The following is a 23,710-nucleotide window of genomic DNA, read 5'->3' as shown; positions in this document are numbered from 1 at the left end:
TCAGGAAAGGAAAATCAGCTTTCAGTGGGCATGTCGTCATCAACTCTATGTCTCTCCTATAGACCTGGGTGACTTCAATTAGATGGGTGACAATTTACTTTTGAAATGTTCGGTGTTATTTTTCTCACATGTTCCATGATGAGTTTTTTAGCTAGCCATTCTGTGTTTTATATCACCTGCAACTGCAGAAGGTACAGTCTTTGACTTAATGTAATATTATGACAACCTATGTTTGGGACTTTTTTCATAGTGTTCTCTTTGAAGGAATGTATTTCTACATAGGTATTACATAACTGAGGCTTTTCTTTTTCTGCTGTGTCTGAACAAATAATATCATGGGCTAGTTCTTCACCTCCCATCTCTCCTCCAGCTGCACAATTGCCATGGCAATGGGGAGAGAGGTTGACCTGGGTTCTGGAAGCCCAAGAGCTAAAGTTTGGAAGCTACCTCAGTCATAGGATGCTGGGTCTGGAGCGCCCAGCCCTACTGCACTAGGAGTGTCTGGCTCAGCAACATGTCCTCACATACGTGGAAGATGCAGTGTGCCAGCTGCTACAAAATAAAGAAGATGTTAGCCAGGGTGGCACTGCCAGGTTTCTCACTGAACATTTTAACAGCGTATGTCAGGGAACTATATTCTCTTTCAGGAACTCAGCTTCATCCAGGCCTCCCTCACAACAGCGCATCATTCCTACTGGCCTCTTGGAGATGCTTCTGAACTGTGGGCAGAAACGGCGCTTTCAAAGTGCTGGCTGCCAAATGCCAAATGGGTTCCTCTGTGGCATAAGTCTGGAATATTTTCTGGAGAAACAGAAGTAGCCCCAGAAAAAGTCCCTACAAATGTGCAACATTTAGGACCAGATCTCGACCTATTCGGGGTACCATGAAGCTCATTGTCAACAAGCTCCATCCATTCAGATAACCAGCATTTTAGTCATCTCGCTCTAAATATGAATGGACATATTCAAGGATCACCAGACATTTGGGGAATGTCTCTGACATGATGACCAGGAGCCAAGACAAAACAAATAGGACAGAAGAGAGGGGAACTCAAAAGAAGCAGACAATACAAGGAGCAGAAGAAAACCTTAAGAAAGCCTTCATATCATATTATATTCCCAGGAAAAAAGAGAAGATATTGGATCAATTATGTATGACCAGTTTGCTATAAAAATAAAACCCAGAAAGAGTTCTTGGATATTAAAAATATAATAGCAGAAATAAAAAATAGAAATTCAAAAGCATAGTTGAGAAATTGACTAGAAAAGACAAAGAAATAGAAAGATAAGAGAAAAAAATATGAGAAGTAGAGGCTCAGTCCAGGAATATAATGTCTAAAAAAAACTGGACTTCCAGAAAGAGAGAACAAAGGAAACAGACTGCCATAAAGCTTCTCAATGGCAACACTAGAAGCGAAAAACAATAGAGCAATATTTTCAGAATTCTAAGGGAAAATTATTTCCAACTCAGAATTCTGTACCAAACTGGACTATCAATCAAACTATGAGAGCAGAATATAGGTTTTAAATGGAAAGAGCTTATATTTTAACTTCCATGTAGCTTTTCTCATGAAACTCCTGGGATGATGTGTTTCACCAAGAAATGAGAATGAACCTAAGAGGAGGCCACTACAGGATGCAGCACAGAAGAGAGATAAAAGAGAGTTCTTAGGATGATAATGAGGGTTAGTCCTAGGACAGCCTTTTGTGCAGGAGGGCTAGACAGCAACTCGTTGAGGGTGGAGCAACAGGACAGTAAGCTCCTGCAGGAATGTATGCAAAAAAATTAAGAAATAGGACTGATCAAACATATTGTATAAAATTACGTTTAGTTGGAGAATTAGAGATTAATACTTCAGGTGAAGCAGTAGTGATTAATTCTTAGAAACTCTAAGCAAACCAAGAAAAGGTAATCATTCCAAGAAAAACAAAAGGTTGTAGAGGAAAGAGAATTTAATAATAACGTTCCTGTGGCTTGGCTGTGAGTAATATTTACATAGTCATAAAAATGTAAGTAATAAACATTTTAGGCTACAGTTGGTATTACACCTATATTGGAAAGAATGGGGTGGGCTGCACGTGTGGGTGGGGAAAAGGTCATTTGTCATCTTCAACTAAGAATCCAAAGACAATGTCTAAAGTGTAAAAATCAAGAAATGGCAGCATAAGCGTACTGCTAAAAATGCAAACTGAAAAAAATATTATGGGCTACCAGCTTGGGTAGGTTTTTGGATAACACTGGATCCACTTGTGTATCAACACTCACATGGATCGTAGAATTGTGGGGAAATTGGTTTTATGTTCTGATTCAAAGCAGAAAATGCTTTATAATCCTTCCTCTTAACACAATTATGACTTATTTTATCTTTAAAACTCATAGGGACCCTATGATTTTGTCTGGAACATATGAGTTACGGTTGAGTGAATGAAAAAAATCTAAAATAAGTTTTGTTCCTTCTAGTGAAAATAATGATGACATTAACAGAATATTAAATTAGAAAAATGGAAATTGTATTTCATAGGGTAGAGTTAGGCCAAGTAGATAGTTGCATGGTGGCACATTTCTACTCAATATACAGAGGAATTTCCCAATTTTGTGAGCTATGTGAACTGTATGGTCACATACCTGGCATCCTCAGATAACTCAGAAAATAAATGTTTCAAATTCTGATGTGATGATATCATAAGTGTTACTCTTATAATAAAAATTATGTGAATGCAAAGTTCATTATTTTCATTCATTTATGTTTAATTTTGGCCAAATTTCTGTTTGAATTTAACACTCGTATTACCAAGAACTACAGCAGTTTTCAAAAACAAGGCACTCTATTATCTGATCATTAAATAAATCACCTGAAAAATGTTTCCAATTGGTAGAAAACATTGCTGTTCATTTTTTAATATTTCCTTAATGTCTTTAAAAATTGCTCTGGATTCTCTCTCTGCACAGAAAAACACAAAAAATAATACTTTTTATCTTGACCGTTAAAAGATGGGCTTCCATTAACTTCCTGATCACCTCCATTAGTGACTTAGACAGCCACTTACTAGGAGAACATACTTTTGCCAGCAGATAATAGTGTAGTTCTGCAGGTATTGTTAATTCATCAGGTAGATAGCTTAACAACCCAACATAGTATGTTCACCAATCTTCCTTTTTAAAAAAAGTTTCCAAAAATTTTTAGCACAAGAAAGCAATTTTAAGTTACATTAACAATTATTAGCATCTGTTCAAGAGTCACCAGTATATTGACTTGCTGCATCTGTAAGCGATACATAAAAAGTTATTAGGGAAGTCCTAACTATAAATTATGATGCTATTACCAGACCATAGATTATAATGTGAGTTAAACCAGTTCCTTCATTAATAAAATCATCCCTACTATTCAAAGTGCACGATTGTAACTAGTGAAGTCGATCTAGCCTTTAAAGCAGATACCATCTTCTTGTAAGTTACAGGGTTCTGATGAATGAGTACAAAATACAAACTCAGTATATTAGTAATGCAAGACACTAATAGGGTCCAGAAAAAGACATGTAACAATGTTAAATGGGAGATAAATATTAAAGAGCTTCCATGTAATCTGCAAATATGCTTTCCTTGAGTGAGTCACTAAAAAAGATGAACAAATGTTCAGTAAGAGTTTAAGCAGACCTTGAATATTTCTGTGGTTCAAATATTCAACGGGCATACGGGAAGGAAACCGCTACGGAGCTACTGAGGAATACAGCCGCATTAACCGGCCAGCGTCCTGGGACATTAGCTTTGCTCTCCAACTTATCCCCCTTTGGCTGGTACTTGAGGAAACCAAAAGATATTTCATTTTGGAGCTATTATTTGATCAAGGTGTGCAAACAAAGAATAGTGCCGCCTCATATGCAGGGTTCAATATCAAGTTTTTGCTAAGCCAACAGGGCCATGTGGCTTTAATAAGATCTGGAGGATCTGGGTTCTAGTCTCAGCCTGCCATGAACTAGCTTGTAGCCTTAAATAAATCCTCAATCTCTTTCTAGAACTCACATCTGCAATAAAAAATGATTACTATAGTGATTTACAATTGCGTAATGATTCACCCTAAAAAGCATTTGCATAAGGCTAGCACATTTCATCCCTTGACTACCCCGTGAAATTGCTGTCACAGATGAAGAAGCTGGAGTTCGAAGTAACTGGGGGCCTGCGAGGTCACACAGGCCGTAAATGATAGAATTAGGACACCAAAACCAGGTTTTCTTTTAAATTCTCTTCACTTTTCTTCTTTGTCCATAAAACAAAAGATTGCATTAATGATTTCTTTTGAGTTTATTCTTTGCTTCTGGCTGTGACATTATTAATGAAATATCTTTCATTCCATATCGATTATCAAAACTTTATTAAGTGCCCACTTAGTGTATCGCTGTACCGAGAGAGTGGTATATGCACAGAGCCAGTGCCAGCCACCTCAAGGAGCTTGCAATCTGCTTCCTTCCTTGCAAACTTATTCAAGAGATTTTAAATTAATTAGGACTAGGCTTATATGAAAGAAAATCATTGTTGATTGCTTTATGAAAAGTCTGTTAACTTCTAAATCAATAATGGCTAAAGCAAGGAAAGAACAATCCAAAACAGGCTTGTGTGATGACAGCTGGGGAGTCTGGCCTCGCCGCGCAAGGACAATTCTGTACGACTTCACCTGAGCTACTGGCTCTCACCCACTGGGGGGGTTTAGTAAAGATTCACACCTTTGTACTTCAGTTCCCGCAATGTGTGTGAGACAGATCTCTCAGTGATATCCATCTCCCTATTGATGTGCAAGGGTTCAAAGAACCCAGCAGGCTAGGTGGGTATCTCATTCCTTTCTCTCCATGATTCTGTTGCTTCTCCTCAAGCTGTGCCCTCCGAAAAGACAACTGCACCAGACAAAAGGAGGACAAGGGCCTTTGACAGGGGAATACAGGCAGGCAAAAATATTAATAGAGGGCTCTAGAGTCCCACTGAAATAAGGCTGTCATTGTTGAAGGGATAATCCAGCAAGTGTTCCAAGTTAGAGGTTAAGTGTCCCCAGTGCCCTCCTGGACGTGGGGGTCAGCTGCCACCTAGCTTCAGAGGAAGGAGCAAACTAGTCTGCAGCACAAATCAAAGAATTCAGAGCATAGGTTGAGGGTTAATCTGGAAGAGAGAAAGTGAGGGAAAATGGAAGGCAGAGGAGAAAGAGGGACGAAGCCAGAAGAGGACAAGGATAAAGGACAAAAGCAACCGGAGACGGCATGACCGACAGGGCACGAGGGCACTGTAAAGGCTGGTACGAATTTTTAAGTTGCTTGTTAGAGGGCGTTGCTCCCTTCCCGCTACAAAAACACTAAGAATGTTGTTCATGGTGTGAGCTTCAGGCTCCATTTAATCTAGATCCACCACTGCTCATTAATGCTTTTGTATGAGTGGATTCTGAGAAACTCAATGTAGGACTGTACACAGAGGGCACAAGAGGACGCAGGTTTCAAGGGAATAAGAGTGAGCCTAGGCCCTGGGAATGAACAGAGATACCAGGAAGACGTTCAGACTTTCACAGGAAGTGGAATCATTGGTGGTCTCAGACAATTAGTCCTAGATCTCTGAGAGGCAGAGAGGGTCCTTCTGAAATCTGGGTTACAACAGTATGACAAGGAAAAAGGGAGACAGCAATTCTAGAACGTAATGTAAGTGGTTTACTATGTAATTTCAGGCAAAACATCTAACATTTGTGTGCCTCTAGATTTCCTACTGAAATTTCATTCCAAATCTAATGATGAGTTCTGTACCTACAGAACTATTAAACTGTTATCATTTAGCAAGGTCACAGGACATAAGACTAATATACAAAATCTATTGTCTTTCTATACAATAGCAGTGAACAAGCTGAAAATGTAATTAAGAAAGACAATTCCTTCACTATAGCCTCAGAAAGATTTAGATACTAAGTTTAAGAAAAGAAGTTCCAGACTTATATACTAAAACCAAAACACATTACAGATAGCAATTAAGGAAGCTCTAAATAAATAGAGAGACAGTCCATGTTCACGGATGTAGATATTCAAAATTGTTCAGATGGAAATATCCTCCAAGTTGATCCATGTATTTAATGCAATTTCCATTCAAAAGGTCTTTTGTAGAAATTGATAAACTGATCCTAACATTTACATGGAACTGCAAAGGATCAGAAAACCAAAATAAATTTGTGAAAGAACAAACTTGGAAGGATTTGTACTGTCCAATTTCAAAATTTACTGTAAGGCCATAGTAATCTGGGCAGTGTCGTGTTTTCAGGATAGGCATACAGATCAATGGAATAGAACTGAGAGTACATAAATAAACCTTGATGTTATGGCCCATTGATTTTTGTGAAAAATACCAAGACAATTCAATGGCAGGAAGAACAGCCTATTAAGAATTTTTTAAAACAAATTAGACAACTGGGTATCCATATGTAAAAAATAAAAAATGAACTTGACCTTAACAAGAACAAAATCTAGTGTGGCTGAGGATACAGAGAAACTGGAACCCTCGTGTATTATTGGTAAGAATGTAGAGTGGTACTGCTACTTCGAAAAGCAATTTGGGCTCTTCTCCCCAGGAACCATGGAGGGTGCACAGGGGAAGAAGGTTCCCACAGTGCCAGAAACCCTTAAGAAAAACTGAAGGAACGTCATGGGAGTTGAAGATCAAGCACCTGAGGAAGATGTTTGCCCAAAAGGAGCTTTGAAAGGCAAAGAGGAAGCTTATCTATGAAAAAAGGTAAGCATTACCACAAGGAATTCCGGCAGATGTGCAGAACTCAGATTCAAATGGCTAGGACTGCAAGAAAAGCTGGCGACTTCTATGTACCTGCAGAACCCAAACTGGCATTCGTCATCAGGAGTAGAGGTATCAAGGGTGTGAACTCGGAGGTCTGAAAGGTGCTGTAGCTTCTTTGCCTTCTCCAGCTTTTCAATGGCACTTTTGTTAAGCCCAACAAGGCTTCCATTAACATGAGGAGGATTGTGGAGCCATATATTGCATGGCGGTACCCAAATCTCAACTCGGTAAATCAACTGATCTGTAAGTGTGGTTATGGCAAAATCAACAAAAAGTGAATCGCCCTGACAAGAAACACATTTCTTGCTTGATCTCTTGGTAAACATGGCATCGTCTGCATGGAGGATCTGGTTCATGAGATCGATGCTCTTCCAAATGCTTCCAGGAAGCAAACAGCTCCCTGTGGCCGTTCAAATTATCTCCTCCATGAGGTGGAATGAAGAAAAAGACAGCCCATTTTGTAGAAGGATGAATTAAGGTATCCATCCTGATTTTTTTGTTATCTAGTCAGTTAATAAACAGTGACTGCTTTAAAATACTTTACAAAAGAAAAAAGAAAGTTTGGTAGTTTCTTAAGAAGTTGAATATAAACTTACTGTATCATCTAGCAGTTCCACTTTTAGGAATCTGACCAAGAGAAAAACATGCATCCATACAAAGATTTCTATGTTAATATTCATTGCAGCATTACTCATAATAGCCAAAAAGTGGAAATAATCAAAATGACCATCTACTATAGTACTTGGATAAACAAAATTTGGTATTATCCATATAATTGAACAATAAAAAGAAATGGACTCTTTATACATGCTACAACATGAATGAACTTCAAACAACTTTTGCTGACTGCAAAAAGCCAGATGCAAATAATAAATACTATACAATTCCATTTATATGTAATTTCCAGAGAAGGCAACTATAGACATACATGAAACAGATCAGTGGTTGCCTGAGTGAGCATGGGAGCGGGGAACGACAGCAAGTTCAGTTGAGGAAACTTAGCATTATGAAAATGTCTAAAACTGAACTGCGGTGATTGCATACTACAAATTTACTAGAAGTCATTTAATTGTACACTAACAATGGGAAGTTTTATGCTATGTAAATTATACCTTAGTTTTCTTTTTGTAAAAAGAGGTAACCCAATATCTACTCTCAACAAAATTTAAAGTGTACCATACAATATTTTTAACTATAAGCACAAAATTGTACAGCACATCTCTTGCATAATTAAAATTTTATACTCTTTGAACAGCAACTCTCCATCCTTACCCTCAGCCCGCAGCCCCTGGCAACCATCATTCTACTTCCTGCTTCTATAAGTTTAACTATTTTGGACACCTCATAGAAGTGGAATCTTGGTGTTTTGTCCTCCTGTAATTGGCTTATTTATCTTATGACCTCAAGGTTCATCCATGGTGTTGCCCATTGTATAATTTCCTTCTTTTTATGGCTGAATAACATTCTATTTTATACACACACACGCACATGCACACATATATATGTCATATTTCCTTTACCCATTCATCTGTCAATGTCCGAGTGGGGCGCACCCACATCTTGACTACTGTGAGTAGTGCTGTAGTGACATGAGGATGCACGTCTCTCTCAGACATCCTGATTTCACTTCTGGCTATAAACCCAGAAGTGGGAATACTGGGTTATATAGTAGTTCTACTTTTAATTTTTTGAGGAAATTTCATACTGTTCTCCATAATGACAGAATCATTTTCCATTCCTGCCAACTATGTACAAGGGTTCCAATTTCTCCACGTCCTTGGTAACACATGTCACCTTTTTCTTTCTTTCTTTTTCTTTTTTAAAGTAATGGCCATCCTGACAGGTGTGAGATGGTATCTCATTGTGGTTTTGATTTTCATTTCCCTGATGACTGTTGATTTGAGCATCTTTTCATATACCTGTTGGCCACTTTCAGTAATTTTTTAGGGGGGGGAGGCTACGTTGAAGGTGTTCCTTATACAAAATATCTTGGAGATGAATTCTTGGTCAGATATGGTTTGCAAGTATTTTCTCCCATTCCTTATGGTTACCTTTTCACCCTGTTGATTCTCTGCTGTAGCAGAAACTTTTTAGTTTGATGTGTTCCCACTTGGGTTTTGGGGGTCTTTTGGTCGCTTATGTTTCCGGTATCACATCAATGAAATCATTGCCCCAGATCAGTGTTATGAAGCTCCCTCTTTATTCCTTTCTAGGAGTTTTACAGTTTCAGGTCTTATAAATTTTTGAGTTAACTTTTTGTATGACGCAAGATAAGGGTCCAATTTCATTCTTTTGCATGTAGCTATCCAGTTTTCCCAACAAAATTTGTTGGAGAGACTATCCTTTCTCCATTGTGTATTTTTTGGCATCCTTGTTAAAGATCAGTTGACTGTATATGTTGTGGATTTATTTCTGGGCTCTCTATTCTGTTCCATTGTCTATTTGTCTTCTTTAGGCCAGTACACTGTTTTGATTACTGTAGCTTTGTAATATATTTTGAAATCAGGAAATGTGATGCCTCCAGTTTTTTCTTTCTTAAATTGTTTTGGCTATTTGGCCTCTTTTACGGTTCCATATAAATTTTACATTTAAAAACAAATTTCTGTAAATTAGTGAAGATTTTACAATAAATTTTAAAAGAATGAGGTAGGCCTATGTATTGATATGGACATATATTAAAAGTAAAATGTTTTGTTTCTTTAATTTTTTAAACAGTTTTAAAAATCAAGGCAATATCTGTATGTACATAGCTAAGAAAACAAAGAGGCAGTGCACAACAAGGGCTAACAATGAAAAGCGACCCCACACTCAGAGGTCCTCGTTTCTATTCACAGTTCTTCTGATGGTTACAAGTGCTACATAAGAGAATGTGCTTTCGGTATGTTACATCCTAAATCCAACCTCATTTTCCCACTTCTACCAATAACCCCTGGTCCAAACTACCATTGTCTTCTGCATGGACAATTAAAAGAGCCCCTTACTTGGCCGTAGTTTTGCTCCCCCATTTTGCCTGCCACAGTGCTTTCTCTACAAAGCAGCCAGAATGACTTTTTTAGATCTTGCATTCCTTTGCTCAAAATCCTTCAACGCTTTCCCATTTCACTCAGAATAAAATCCAATATCTTTACCTTAGCCAGTAAGGTCCTCTATGGTCTGTTCCTTCACTGCGTTTGGCCTCATCTGCAGTCTCCCCCTGTGCACTCCTTGTCAGTCATACTGACCTCTTTCCTGGCCTCTGCACATCCCAAGCATGCTCTTAACCTCACAGCCTTAGTAAGTGCTGTTTCCTCTCTCTGTAATGCTCTTTCTCAAACTTGCTCCCTCACTTGCTTTGTGTCCCTGCTCAAATACTATCTCTTAGAGAAGACTCTTGAGAATGCTTTTTAAAATTCAGTTTCTAACCTCATAATCTGTTTTATTTTTCTTCATAGCATTCGTCACTATCTACAGTTTTTCTTTTACTCCATGCATTCAGGCTCTCTCCGTCATGCGTCTCCCCCATCCCTTAGGACAACTGTCTCTGCCTGCACGGGTGCAGGCGAATTGGTATTCCAGCTTAGTGGAAGGCAAAAGAAAGAGAACGCCTATGAACACGCAGTGCTTCAATTATGTTCCTCTAAAAAGAAATTAGTACCCCAGCCAGAGCACAGCTTGTGGGGTGGGCAGTGCTTGGAAGTGCAGTGTTGCTGGGAAATATGTACTTGACTACAAATCTGGTACTAGACTAGAAAAGAACATATTTTGGTGAACAGCTTATCTTAGTCTTCCACAATTTGGTTTTCAAAAATTGAAAAATCTTCTGTAAAATACATAAAACGTATAAAATATGAAAAGTCATTATGCCTCTGGCCAGTGTGGCTCAGTTGGCTGGAGTGTCATCCAGGAAACCAAGGGTTGCGGATTTGATTTCCAGTCAGGCACATACCTAGGTTGCTGGTTCAGTCTCCAGTTGCAGCGTGTGAGAGAGGCAACTGATAGATGTTTCTCTCTCCCTCCCTTCCCCTTTCTCTAAAATCAATAAGAACGTCCTTGGGTAAGAGTTAAAAAAAGTCATTTTGTACAGTCTTTCATAATTATGATTTGATCAACATTACTCATTGTGGAGGTAAGCACTATGCTGTAACATTTCTTCCCTCCCTCCCTCCCGCCTTCCCACCCTTCCTTCTGCACTTCCTCCCGTCCTTCCCTCCCTCCCTCTCTCCCTCCTTCCCTCTCTTTCTTTAATTAACCCACTTATTACAGGCTAGCAATGCTTCAAACTGTGGAGCTTCTACTGGTCCTTCAATTCCATCAGCCTTCTGATGGCGACTTTACTGTGACGGGCAGAAGTGCGTTGTAGGTCCAGGAACCACCAGCGATCGCTTCCGTGCAGGGGCCACAGTGCCAGATCCCCAGGGCTCGCCTCTTCGTCTTGGTTTTGCCACAGAAGAAGCAAGTGTGCTTGGCGTGCTGACTGATCTCGATTTTCTTCACCATTTTCCTGAAGGAGGCGCCATAATGGGTGCCGTATTTACTAACGATTCTGAACTTCTTGGTGCGTTTAGCCATGCTGCCACACACTAGGCTGGCATCCAAGAGGCGTGGTCACATTTCTTGTGTCATTCAGAAGAGAATGTTCACACTATCAAATTCTTTTGCTCTATGAATCCACTTTTTAGTATACTTAAATATGGACTAAGAGTTTTTTGGTATGGTTTTCTGTTGTTTGTGGAGTTTCTAGTTGCCTTTTTTTCACATATATAACTTTTTCTGAGTTCTCAACCATGCCATCTATTGTGGGGCGTCCAACCTTTTGGCGTCTCTGGGCCACACATTAAATACTCAAACGCTAATGAAAACTGATGGACAAAAAAAAGGTTTTAAGTAAACTTAGGATTTTGTGTTGGGCTGCATTCCTAGCCCTCTTGGGTGGCCTGTAGGCTGGACACCCCTGAGTCTCCCTGTCTCCCAGGTTGCTCCCACACGGTCCTTTACTCCTGTGTTCCACTATGGACTTACTGTGCCCTAGGTCAGCTATATCACTGTGGGGCCTCCGGGTTTCTGTTCACTGGGCTGGACCCGCTATTACTTGGTATCTATATTGTCATCGTCGTCTTTCTTATTTATTCTCTTTTTTTGCTGAGTACAACCTCAGGAAACTTTCTAAGAAAGACTGTGTGATGGTAAATGCCCTGTTATTACCATCACACTTGGTCTGTTCAAGGTTCAGAAGTATTTACCCTTAGAACTGTAAAGGCATTTTTCCTTTGTCTCCTGGAATCTAGCTAAGAATTCTGTTGTCACTATAGTTTGCCTTTGGAGGTTTCTTCTCTCTAGAAACTTTAAAGATCTATGTAGTCTCAGAGTTCATACATTCTCCCAGTATCTTTTTCATGTATGCTGCTTGAATTTGGAAAGCTCTTACAAATTGTTCTCAGGTATTCCACCTGGAAAACTTCATTATCTTATTATTGACTAATGTTCTTGCACCTGTTTCCTCTCTCTCACTGGAACTCTTTTAATCAGACTTAGACCTCTTAGACTGATTCCCTGTATTTCTTATCTTTTTAATAATATTTTAAAATTACTTGTCTTTTTATTTGGCTCTCTAGGAGATTTTCCTGGTAACTTTCAATCATTCTATTTCATTCTAGGAGATGTTCCTGATAATTTTCAATCATTCTATTTCACTTTAGTAGGAATGATGTCCATCAGGGAAAACTACATAATTAATTGCTAGTCTGTTCATCGGCCTGGATAGAGTTTTGCTATATGTTAACTGATTTCTGTGCCAAAGGTTTATAGATTTACATTCCATTTCACCATTTCTAACTTAGCATTGAACAAAATCACATATGATAAGATAAAGATATCCAATTAATAAAACACCAAAAAACTATAATATTTACTTACATATATAAATGCAAAATCCTAATAAACTATTAACAAATCAAATCTAGCTATTTATTCAAAGAATAATATTATATGACCAAGCAAAGTTTATTTTGGAAATATAAAGAACGTTGATAATATATTTGGCATCACTAGGTCATAGGAGAAAAATTATATGAACATGTCAAGAAATGTTTAAAAAACCTTTGTCAAGCCCTGACTGCTGTGGCTCAGTTGGGCATCATCCCACAAAGCAAAAGGTCACCAGTTTCCCAGTCAGGGCACATGCCTGGGTTGCGGGTTCAGTCCCCAGTTGGGGTTTGTGCAAGAGGCAACCAAGTGATGTTTCTCTCACAACATTTCTCTCCTTTTCTTCCTCCTTTCCCCTCACTCTAAAAATAAATAAATAAATATCTCTAGTTTAATAATATAACTTTTATATCAATGACTAACACTATTAAACTTAATGGCTAAACATTAGGTTTTCTTAAGATGTTGAATAAAAAAGTAAAAAAATCTGCACTATTATTACCGTAATATAACAGCTGTCTGGAATTGCTAGCTAATACAATCAAATAAGATACAAAGAAAATGCCTTGGCTGGTGTGGCTCAGTGGGTCGAGAGCTGGCCTGTGAACCAAAGGGTCGCTGGTTCAATTCCCAGTCAAGGCACATGCCTGGGTTGTGGGCCAGGTCCCCAGTAGGGGGTGTGCAAGAGGCAACCACACATTGATGTTTCTCTCCCTCTCTTTCTCTTTCCCTTCCCCTCTGTCTAAAATTAAGTAAATAAAATCTTTTATTTATTTATCTTTTAAATAAAATTTTTATTTAAAAATAAAAATAAAAGGTATAAAGAGAATAGCAAAGTATTATTTGTAGATGATAGGACTATCCTAAAATTCTAATGATTAACACAAACTGTATTTGAAATAAGACCAATAAGTAAGGCAGTTAAAAAATCAGTGCTATAGCATTTTCACTTATTTGACAGGCAATGATGAAAAACAAGTAACATGTAGTGTTTATGAGACTATGAGGAAGTGGCCTCTCCATCTACTTCCACTGTCATTGCAGCATATTGTTACCACCTCTCTGGGGGCCAGTTTTAGACACACCAAAGGTTCTAAAAACATCCATATTCTTGAACCAAACAGCTCTACTTCTGGGAATACAAAGTAAGAAAACAGATATAAGTGGAAAGATTAAAAAAAAAAAATTAACAAAACACAGACATCCAAGCCAAAAATGGAAGCAATTTAAATGACAGTCAGTAGGATGCTACTTAACTATATCAAGACAACATGGAGTATTATGTAAGGGATTAGAAGAATGATGTAGATCTTATTTTAATGGAAAGGAGCTCACATTTCCTAGCAAAGTGAACAGGGCAGGATACAGATTAGTGCTTTTAAAAGTACGTATAGTCCTAGGCCTCTCTATAGGAAGACTGAAAGTCTAAAATGATATATAACAAAATGTTTCTAGAAGTCATTTTTTATTGTGGTTGATCACAAAGAAATTTCCATGAGTGTACTTTTTAAAGTTTCTTTTTTCTATGAATATACTTTTACTAAAAAAGTTCTAATGATAAGTCTCTGGACACATTTAAAGTGTTTTCCAGACACACAGCAATAAAACAGCATTAAATAGAGTAAAAAACAGCATCAACATTTCAGGTGGTCACAACTCAACTAACAGTTGTGTTACATGAACTAATATCTGAGGAGCAGTTCACTCAGTTGTAAAATGGTTGTCTAATCTACCTCACAATGCTGTTGTGAAGATCAAATAAAATAATGTAAATTTAAATGTCTTCAAAAATGTAAAATACTATGAAAATGAATGATGGCATAATCAGTATTATCACTTAAAGTAGTTAGAAGTGTTGGCTTGACCTCTTAACTGACTTTTGCAATGTTATTCTCATGTAGTAAATATACCTTTTATAATCCTGTCCTATGTGATTTTGCTCAGTGCTGAGACAAAAAGAGTGAAATGGAATGCAAATCTATAAATCTCTGGACCAGAAATTATATAATAGCAAAACTTTAACTAGGCCAATGGACAGATTAAACAATTATGTACTTTCCTCCATGGACACCAAAAGGTCCTACTTCCGCAAAATAATGCTCTGCCTTCTGTTTCCTTCAAACAAGGAATCGAGTTCCCTGAAATTCTTTAGCCAATCATTCATATACTTGGGTCAAGAAACGGAAGGCTCCTATTAATATACAAATTTGTATGTATAAATATTTGGTAATGCATTATTATTTTCTATTAATATCAGATTGAAAATTGCTTATTAAATTAGCTAGTGACTTATCTGGCAAGAAGAATGGAATAAAGTCCCCTGAAGAGAGAGGGTGAGGTAAGGAGCGGTGGAAGGAGCATGTGACCAGGCTGAGATCAGATCTGCAAGGGCAGGAAGCCTGGTTAAGAGGGTAGCGAGGATGAAGACAGGAAATTGAAAGGACAATCCTTGTCATCTTTACAACTCGTGTAGGACTAGTCTGACTAAGAAGTTATAGAAGTAGTATATTTGCCAAAATACATACTATGTATTTAGCTCATGGATAAAAACATTAAGTTTATTTTCTATTGAATAATCCACTTGTAAGGTTTATTTTCTACTGAAACTGCCATAACATATAAATCCTCCCCAAGAGGCATCTCCTTTATCTCCTTGTTCTAACGATAGAAAATAAAATTGAGAATTTAATTTTTTCCCCCTCCTTTTCACGCTTATCTGGGGACACTTATCTAACGACTCACCTCCTCCCTCTCACTGCGGTACTAAGCTCATTATAAAAGTCTGTTTAAATCTATCCACCTGTCTTTTGTTTTGCTGCCTACCTGGGTCTTTTCCAAGCAGGCAGAAAATCTCCAATCAGTCTGTTATCACAACCAGAACGTAAGAGATTAGTGACCACGGAGAAAAGCAGAATCAGTTTACATCCTTTCAGGCTAGAGAATGATACCACCTCATAAGCAAGAAATCTGAGGCTCCCTGACCTTAATTTAGGAAACCTGCATTTAATAATCACATTAAAGTTGGTTTTACATGCCAGACAGCTTTTGTTTCCTCTGTTGTTTTTACAATTTGAGAGTTCTTTGTGGTTATCACAGTTATTTGCTGAAAGGCAAATATTAGCATTGAAAAAATTTAATTTATACTAAAGTATAAAGTAGGTCTTACAGTTTAGGTGTATCTGAGTTAAAATACATTTTGTATTAATTTTTTACAAAGCTAGTAACATTGCTTGTATTTATCTGGAGTAGAATTTAGCAATTTAACTCTTAAATGATGACAATTAATAGACTGAAATCTCCTTTCTTAATTGAGGAATTAAATGCGTTTTTCATTGTAATCTGTCAACCTAAATCAAGACTATAAAGATACCACCATGGCCCCACCCTCACCCCTCCCTGAAAAAGGTCAATTGTTTCTCAGAGGAAAGAGAACTAACCCTGAAGCTACAAATTTAGTAAGGAAAACGGGTCAAGGAACAGATGTGCAGAGCCGGAGAGATTTGGTACAGGTGATCAGGTCAGTATGCAGAGTTTCTGAGGACAGCAAACTGAACTTGCCTTCTTTTTCATATGAACAAAATCTAATTAACATCATAAGCCAAAAAGTGATCTTGTAATGTGTGATTAACTTTTACTTAACATTCTAGGGAAGGAACCTGTATTAGCCAAACCCACTTCAACCACTTCAATGTAGTTTACTGTGTGTTCACTAAAATGAGCTGAGTCTTCAGACACCTGTTCTCTTTTAGAAAGAGTAATTTACAGTTGTGTGTGTGTGTGTGTGTGTGTGTGTGTGTGTGTGTGTGTGTGTGTGTGTTTAGTGAAATGAAATGTATAGGCCAGCAATGGAGATGATATTCACAGAATGAAAATATAGTGAGTCCATATATACACTGACATAGAAGAAAAGTTACAATGGTATTTTTGGCGCCAAAAAGTTCAAGTATATGAAATATTGATTTCCAAGGTACTGTTGGTGTTATAAAAATAGAACTGATACTTGGAGGAAAAAAAGAAAAACTCAAAAAGTCGTGTTTGCTACTTCCATGATAAGAGAAAAAATATCTATTACAGACATGGAATCAGTCTCCCTTTGGTTTTGGCAAAGAGAAAACTCTGGCAGTTTTATAGAAGGAAAAAAAAAAAGGAACATATGGAATGAATTTGCAAAAGTTTGAAAAGTTGCCTCTGCCTACACGGAGACTGCACTAAGATGACTTCTCAATTATGTTTAGTGCTTCTGCATCTATGATAGCAGCTGGCCATCTCAAGGCTCTGCGGGTTACATCGCGTATATTCTTGGCATTTAAACTTTCATTTCTCTCCTCTTAAAAATATAGATTAAAAATTTAACCAGATTATAATGACAACAAATTGATTTAAAATATCGCTCTAGTCAATTTCCTATGTGCCTTTGGCATTATTAACTGTAAGGTCTAATAGAAATATTATTTAAAAAGTTAAAAGCGGCGCTGTCTTCAAAGGAGACACTAAATTAGTGAACTATTATTTCTCAGTAGGCAATTAAACTAAAAATTTTGGAGCCCTATTAAGCCAATGTTTGTTTTATAACTTTAAAAAATTATTTTAGTAATTTTTGCTAATCATTACATTAACAGTATGTAGTTGTATAATTGGAAGGTCTTAAATAGCACTTAAAACATAACTTTATGGCTCTTGGCTCTTTCAGTTACATGAACCTAAGGTAACTGGTCTTCTTATGAAATATAACAGAAAATAAAAACAACAAAAAGTTATAAGATACAAGAGCTATTTTTCCACATGATCACACTTTAACTCTGAAGCCAAAGTAATATAAAATATCTGAAAAAAATCCAAACAGTAATATTTTAAGTGTGATTTTAAAAAGATCTATGTGGCATTAAAATATTCCTATATATAATTTAAAATTCTCAAAAATCTTATCCAAAAGAAAAAAAATGACAGTAATGTTTTGTAAGTTTGTTTCTAAATTAAAATGATAGTTTACTACAAAAAAATAGCATTTTATGTAACAAACTTTCTCTTGGTAGTTGTGCTTACTAATCATTTTTGAGGGTTTTAAAATTGTTCATTATCAAAAAATACCCAATAGCATACTAACAGAATTAAGGATATTTGAATCTTTGCTTTCAGTAACGCCTTAAATATTTTAGATCTATAGGATTTTTTTAAAGTAAATACGTTAAGTAAATTCAGTAAATAATTAGTAAGGAATATTTACTATCATTTGTGAAAATAAGGATCATACTGATGAAAATAAAAATTTCAATTTCAAGTAAACATTTACTGAGTATTTAGCATTTAGGTGCTGTGGTAGGTGTTTTATAAGATTCTCTGCTTAAATTTCCTAAATAAAAGCACTGAAAGTGTTAAATCTAAAACTTTCCAGGTGAACAATTTGTTTTTTAAAATGTTAGGTATGGCCAGTCATATTACATTTTTATATATATATTTTGGGCGGGGGGACGCATTAAACAACTCGTCAAAATAGGTGGTAGGCATTATCCTTGAAATAAAAACAAACATTATAGGAATATTGCTCATTTAGTTAATGCAAGCCACCTGTCTAAATACCTATGGCAAGCAATCTGTATAATTGAACGTTAAAAAGATCCAGCTGAAATATAACTTCTTTTTCCTTTTTTCTAATATAACTTCTGTAATTCTGATCAGTCTGGGAACTATTTTTTTTCCACAGCGGAAGGGGTCACTCTAAACACAGAAACTAGCATTGTTTTCCTGTGATTAGGTATTAGTAGTTTAAATCTCTAAACACCAAATTCCTCAAACAGCTGTTAATTGTGGACCAGGGGACTGGCTGACATCTGCTTCTTGCTTATTTCGTTAATGGTTCACTTCCAGGTCCTAAAAGGATTGTAGCCTTTCTCCAAAGATAATGTTGGAGGCATCTATGTCTGCCTTCTACATAGTTGGCTTGTTCTGGTTTGTCACTCTCCATACAATGCAAATCTGAGTGAACTCACATCTGTCACTGATCGACCCAATTCGTGGGCAATCTTTTCCCATCGACCTGGGGTCCCTCCTGGGAACTTAACCATACTTCTTGTCAGCTGGCTGAGGTCCTCTTCTGTCCATTCAGGTGCCTGCAAACATTAAAGAAAAAAAAGATAATTTAAAGAATGTTTGCTAATACATTTAACAAACCTGTGAAGCAAACTATTGGTAATATGTTTTCTGCAAAAACAATATATCTAATAGTTTAGATAGAGGTTTGAGTTGCATATTTAACATTAGAATGCACAGCTCCAGCAGCCTTTTAAATTTTCCTATAAAAAATAAGAAAGCAGAAATATTGTGAAGCCAGGCTTTTGAAGATGTTAAAAAAAAAAAAAAAGACAAGTTTTACATTAAAGAAACCATCCACAAGGTCTATGAAATGCATTGTATATAACTACTGTTCACAAATGCCTCATATATGGTTACTATAAAAGGTTTTGAAGTTTTAAGAAAAATTATAAGGTTTTTTGCTTTTGTTAAAGTATAGGCATAAATGAAAATGTCAACAAGTAAATGTAGAGATCTAGAATCATAACTGAGACAAAGATCTATTTTTTGTTCATTGTAAATAACAATACTCTAAAAATCATGTATTTTCAAAAAGTTTAACTTATCAAGTGCTAGCATCTAAACAAAATTCGGAACAGAAATAAAATTAGAAACTCATGCAACCAAGACTTAAACCATCAAGTCCATTCAAAGCAACATTTCACTTTTGAGAAGGGAAGTAGCTTCTAAAAGTTGATCAAATTATTAATTTGAATAATAAAATACCTGAAATAAAATTCTAAGACCAAGCACATTTTCTGCATTTTATTCAGCACCACCAGTTGGTCAAACCCAAAGCTGAGCAAAGAAAAAGAAACTATGATGAAATAACAAAGATGTTACAATTATTTTACATTACATTTTAGCATTAAACTATTCCCAACCAGAGGCAGTAACCACTCTGGTATCAAACAATACTCTAGGAGTCAGCAGAGAGATGGAGGAAGCCCACGTTATTTTTCTTTAATTAAAAAGAAAGAAAGAAGGAAACCTTTGAGACAAATACCTTTTCTAATCACCATTTCCGATAATGAACAGGCATACATCAGGCCGTTTGCATTACAGAACCATCAGCACAGAACAACAGTCAGAGGTGAGTGACCCCAGGGACTATCTCCACAGCTACAGCAAAGCTTCTCCCTGACACTAATCCTCCCTGTCATTCTCCCACTGTGCTCTAACCACACTGACATCCGCCTGCCTCACTGCAAGCTTAACAGGGCCCTTCCTGACTTTTTACTGTCTCCCCCAATCAATGGTTCAAGCGTGCTCTTTTCACCATGTCCAAATGGCAGCTTCACTCATAATCAAAGTGCACTGCCCCTGTTAAAGGGCTTTCCGAAAGGCTCTCCTATTTGCATTCATTTGCAAAGCAAACTACTTTTATTCACTTTGTTCTGCTATCAAGAATGTTCCCTGAAGCAGATAAATTGGCATAAATACAACCTGCCACTTAAGAGTCAGTAAATAATAGCCAATAGTCGGGAGGATTTTATCAATCATTCTATTTTGTATCCACTAAAAGCTGAAAGCCTCAAACATATTCATCAGTACAACCCTTAGTATCCATGCATAAATTCACAAAAAAGGTGGCCTACATTGAGTATGGTTGAAATTTGTTTGATATTTAGTGAATATCAGGAATCTAATTCTCCATATCAGGTAATTAAAAAATGTGAAGGTATTTTCTTTCTTTTTGCTTGTTTATAGTTTGTTTAGGAGGAAAAAAGTATTACTCAGATACTATTTAGAGGGATGTAACAGGATTTTCAATGACAGCATATGCTTTTTTTAATTGCTAAAAAGCTGAAACTTTAATAACTATACCAGTTGGTTACAGAAATGCTAAAAGTTAAGGAGAATTTAAATATAAGCTTATAGTACGAAGTCATACCAAAAAGTGTTGACGTCGCACAGAGATATAGTATTTAAACTATATAGTACAGCAATGCAATTTCACATTAAATCAGATCATTTTATTTTTGTATTTATTATAACAAACATTCCTGGAGCAAACAAAATTGTCTAAAATGCCAGTAATATAAAGGCACTGTATCATATAAGTAAACTAATTTGTTAAAATAATTTCTATTTTTAATAGACCAGCTTTCCAAATAGGCTGCGTATATGAGCAATGGACTTTAAAAATCAGTCCAATTTTAATTCCTGATTAATAAAATGAGTCTAAAAGTACAGTTCCACTTTTTCTGAGAAGGAAAATTTTAATTTATTTCTGGGAAGGAAAAATTTTAAATTAAATATTTGGACAGATACCCTGAAAAATTATTGACTGCTAGGACTACCCTTCTTTTTAGTTTCATAGCTATTTCATGACCATGATTTTTATTATTAATATTAGAAGAAACTAGATCAATAATCATTAGGACCATAGTCTGAAATCTTTGAGAGAATCCTTTTAGCAAGTCATTATTCTCTCTCCTACAGCTGTAAGGCACTTCGGTGAATGTGCAATTCCTGAGCAATAGTTAGTTGTGTCTTTAGGAGCAACAGAGCTTACTGTGACCCAGCTACTACAGCGGCCATGAGGGTGGCCGTGGTGTGAATGTATGCTCCTTGTTCTAATCTGGAGCCAACTGTAGCTGTGAAAGTCAAATGAATGCATACGCATACTGCTTTGCCACGTAAAGCCATGTGTGTCCATTATTACCAAGACACTGGGCCAAAAATTCATCTCTATAGTAAAGTAATGGAAGATACCACATGGTGCGGGGACAGCTGTTGCGACTACACAAGCATTCCAATTTTGCATCAGAAAAGCCCCACTCTGGGAATAAATCTCCATACTGAATACAGAATAAAAAGTTTTCAAATTATTCTATATTTTTATGTAATGACCCAAAAGTAAGAGCTGATGTGAAATTTTAAATTATATTCCTAAATAATATCCCTTTGGGATAGATTTTTGTCAGAAAACCAGCTATGTTAAAGATTTGGTGCCCTTGAAAATCCTTACTATTCTTGGGAGGTGGGAGTTGGAGGCTGTAGTGAAAAACACATTATATTTTTAGGTACTCTATATATACTTTCCCCCTCACAGCTTTAGATCATCAAATGTTAATTAAAAAAAGGATCATGCAATTTATTTGGTACTGGAAATTTATGGCCAAATTAGAAGAAAAAAATTAAAATGTACTTATTATTTATTGTATTTTCATACTTGAATGACAAAAAGTTCATTTCTATCTAATAAGTAGATATTGAAATTCCCTAATGAATACTTCTATTGAAATTACCTATTAATAATCATTATTTATATAATTAAAGAAGTTACAATTTGGACTCAGTAATTTTTAATAGATTCAGCTCAACTTATAACTTCTCAGAAATGTTACCTAAGAAATAATACCCTTGCATAGTATCACCCAGTTAAAATATCAGATGTATATCTAATAATGTGGTTGATATACCTAATAATTTGAGTAATCTGCTATCCTCTATGTTCTATACTGACTTTGTGTTTTAGAATGTGCATTTGGCATTCAGCTGCACATTTTCCATTCCAATTTCACTACATATGGATAAGGGTATGGGGGGAAAAGCAAACAACAAAATTAAAAACAAATCACTCTAAATGTCTTTTCACTATTAGGAAGAGAGACTCTTATTTGAAGAAAAACCTGCAATGTATCCCAAACTATCATTCTAATGTTGTGATTCCTAAGCAGCAATCAGTATTTCATGCTGTGTCCACAAAGGTCTCCTCATCTATGGTTTAGCTGCCCTGCCAAAATAGCGGACCCATCTGGACCAGTGATCATAAAGTCTGTTTTTTGGGCTGGCACCAACCTGCAAATTGTTACCCATCTGTGACAAAGTAAGTTTAGAAACATAGGGTACAGGTTAGAAACAGAGCAATTTAATACTGCCTCGACAACCAGGTACGTGGTCAATCAACTCTTCTTTTAAACAGAACATAAGCCAGTTGTTAAACTAGAATGGGGGGTTTCGCCTGAAGTGTGAGCCGCATTCTCGTTAGGCACAATAGGACTACTGAGTGGTCAGCAACAGTTCAAGATAAACAATTTAAAAACCCGGTCTTTCACTACACATAGTTTGAGAAACACTGCTCAAGACAATGGGAACAGATCAAATTCTTTTTAACTCCTTTTCTGGGAGCAGGGATAAATAAATTCCCCGTGAGAAGTGAACAGAAAAATGTTTAATTTATTCCTTTTAAAAATATATTACGCCACCAAGTGTTACGGTGATTCTGGCATGCCATAGAAGAGAGCTAGTACAGAAAGGTTAGTCCAGGGAGCATGTCCAGGATGTTTAAAGAACGGTGCAGCTGGAGCTGAACAGGCAAGGAGGGCAGGGGGAGGACATGAGGCCAGAGAGGTAAGGAGGTAAAATCAAAGGGCCGAGGGGCCATGGCAAAGTTCACTTACTCTGTATGAGTCACAAAGCTATAGGAGGGATTTTACCTTTTACTGAGTTACAACTGACATACATTACATTAGTTTCAGGTGTACAACATAATTTGATATTTGTACAATATATATCGTGAATTGATCATCACACCAAGTTTAGTTAGCATCTGTCACCATACATAGTTTTTTTTCTTGTGAAGAGAACTTTTAAGATGTACTCACTTAGCAAGTTTCAAATATGAAACATAGTATTACTCACTACAGTCCCCATGCTGTGCTTTACATTTCCATGACTTATTTTAAAACTGGAAGTTTGTATGTTTTGACGCCCTTCATCCACGTGACGCACACCCTACGCCCTGCACACCACTCCTGCAACTTCTGGCAACCGTCAGTCTGTGCCCTGTATCTATGAGCCTGTTTGTTAAAGATCCAATAGGTAAGTGAGAACACAGGGCATATCTCTTTTTCTTATTCCATGTAGCATTATGCTCTCAAGGTCCATCCATGTGTTGTGACAAGTGGCAGAATTTTTACTTTTC

General features: G+C 36.7%; 2 protein-coding genes and 1 pseudogene across 2 annotated transcripts in view; 1 reads left to right on the top strand and 2 right to left on the bottom strand.

Moving 5' to 3' along the window:
• The window catches only part of DNAJC1 (DnaJ heat shock protein family (Hsp40) member C1), a 249,879-nt gene that overhangs the window by 11,801 nt on the left and 214,368 nt on the right, over positions 1–23,710 (bottom strand). Inside the window, exon 9 of the mRNA XM_054592779.1 lies at positions 18,696–18,815. Within this exon, the coding sequence (XP_054448754.1) occupies positions 18,696–18,815 (120 nt within the window). The remainder of the gene's footprint in view (positions 1–18,695; positions 18,816–23,710) is intronic.
• On the top strand, positions 6,592–7,279 carry LOC129086324 (60S ribosomal protein L7-like; annotated as a pseudogene).
• LOC129086344 (60S ribosomal protein L37a-like) lies at positions 11,098–11,750 on the bottom strand. The gene has a single exon (XM_054592812.1). The coding sequence runs from the start codon at positions 11,353–11,355 to the stop codon at positions 11,098–11,100; it is 258 nt and encodes an 85-aa protein (XP_054448787.1). The 5' UTR covers positions 11,356–11,750.

Source organism: Pteronotus mesoamericanus, unplaced genomic scaffold, assembly GCF_021234165.1.
Source record: "Pteronotus mesoamericanus isolate MK-2021 breed Mesoamerican mustached bat unplaced genomic scaffold, CSHL_Meso_final contig_130, whole genome shotgun sequence".
NCBI lineage: Eukaryota > Metazoa > Chordata > Mammalia > Chiroptera > Mormoopidae > Pteronotus > Pteronotus mesoamericanus.
This window is presented reverse-complemented; position numbering and strand designations above follow the sequence as displayed.

What these genes read in the sequence shown, in the direction of transcription:
- LOC129086344 (XM_054592812.1), bottom strand. Translation starts at nt 11,355, where the DNA reads ATGGCTAAACGCACCAAGAAGTTCAGAATCGTTAGTAAATACGGCACC.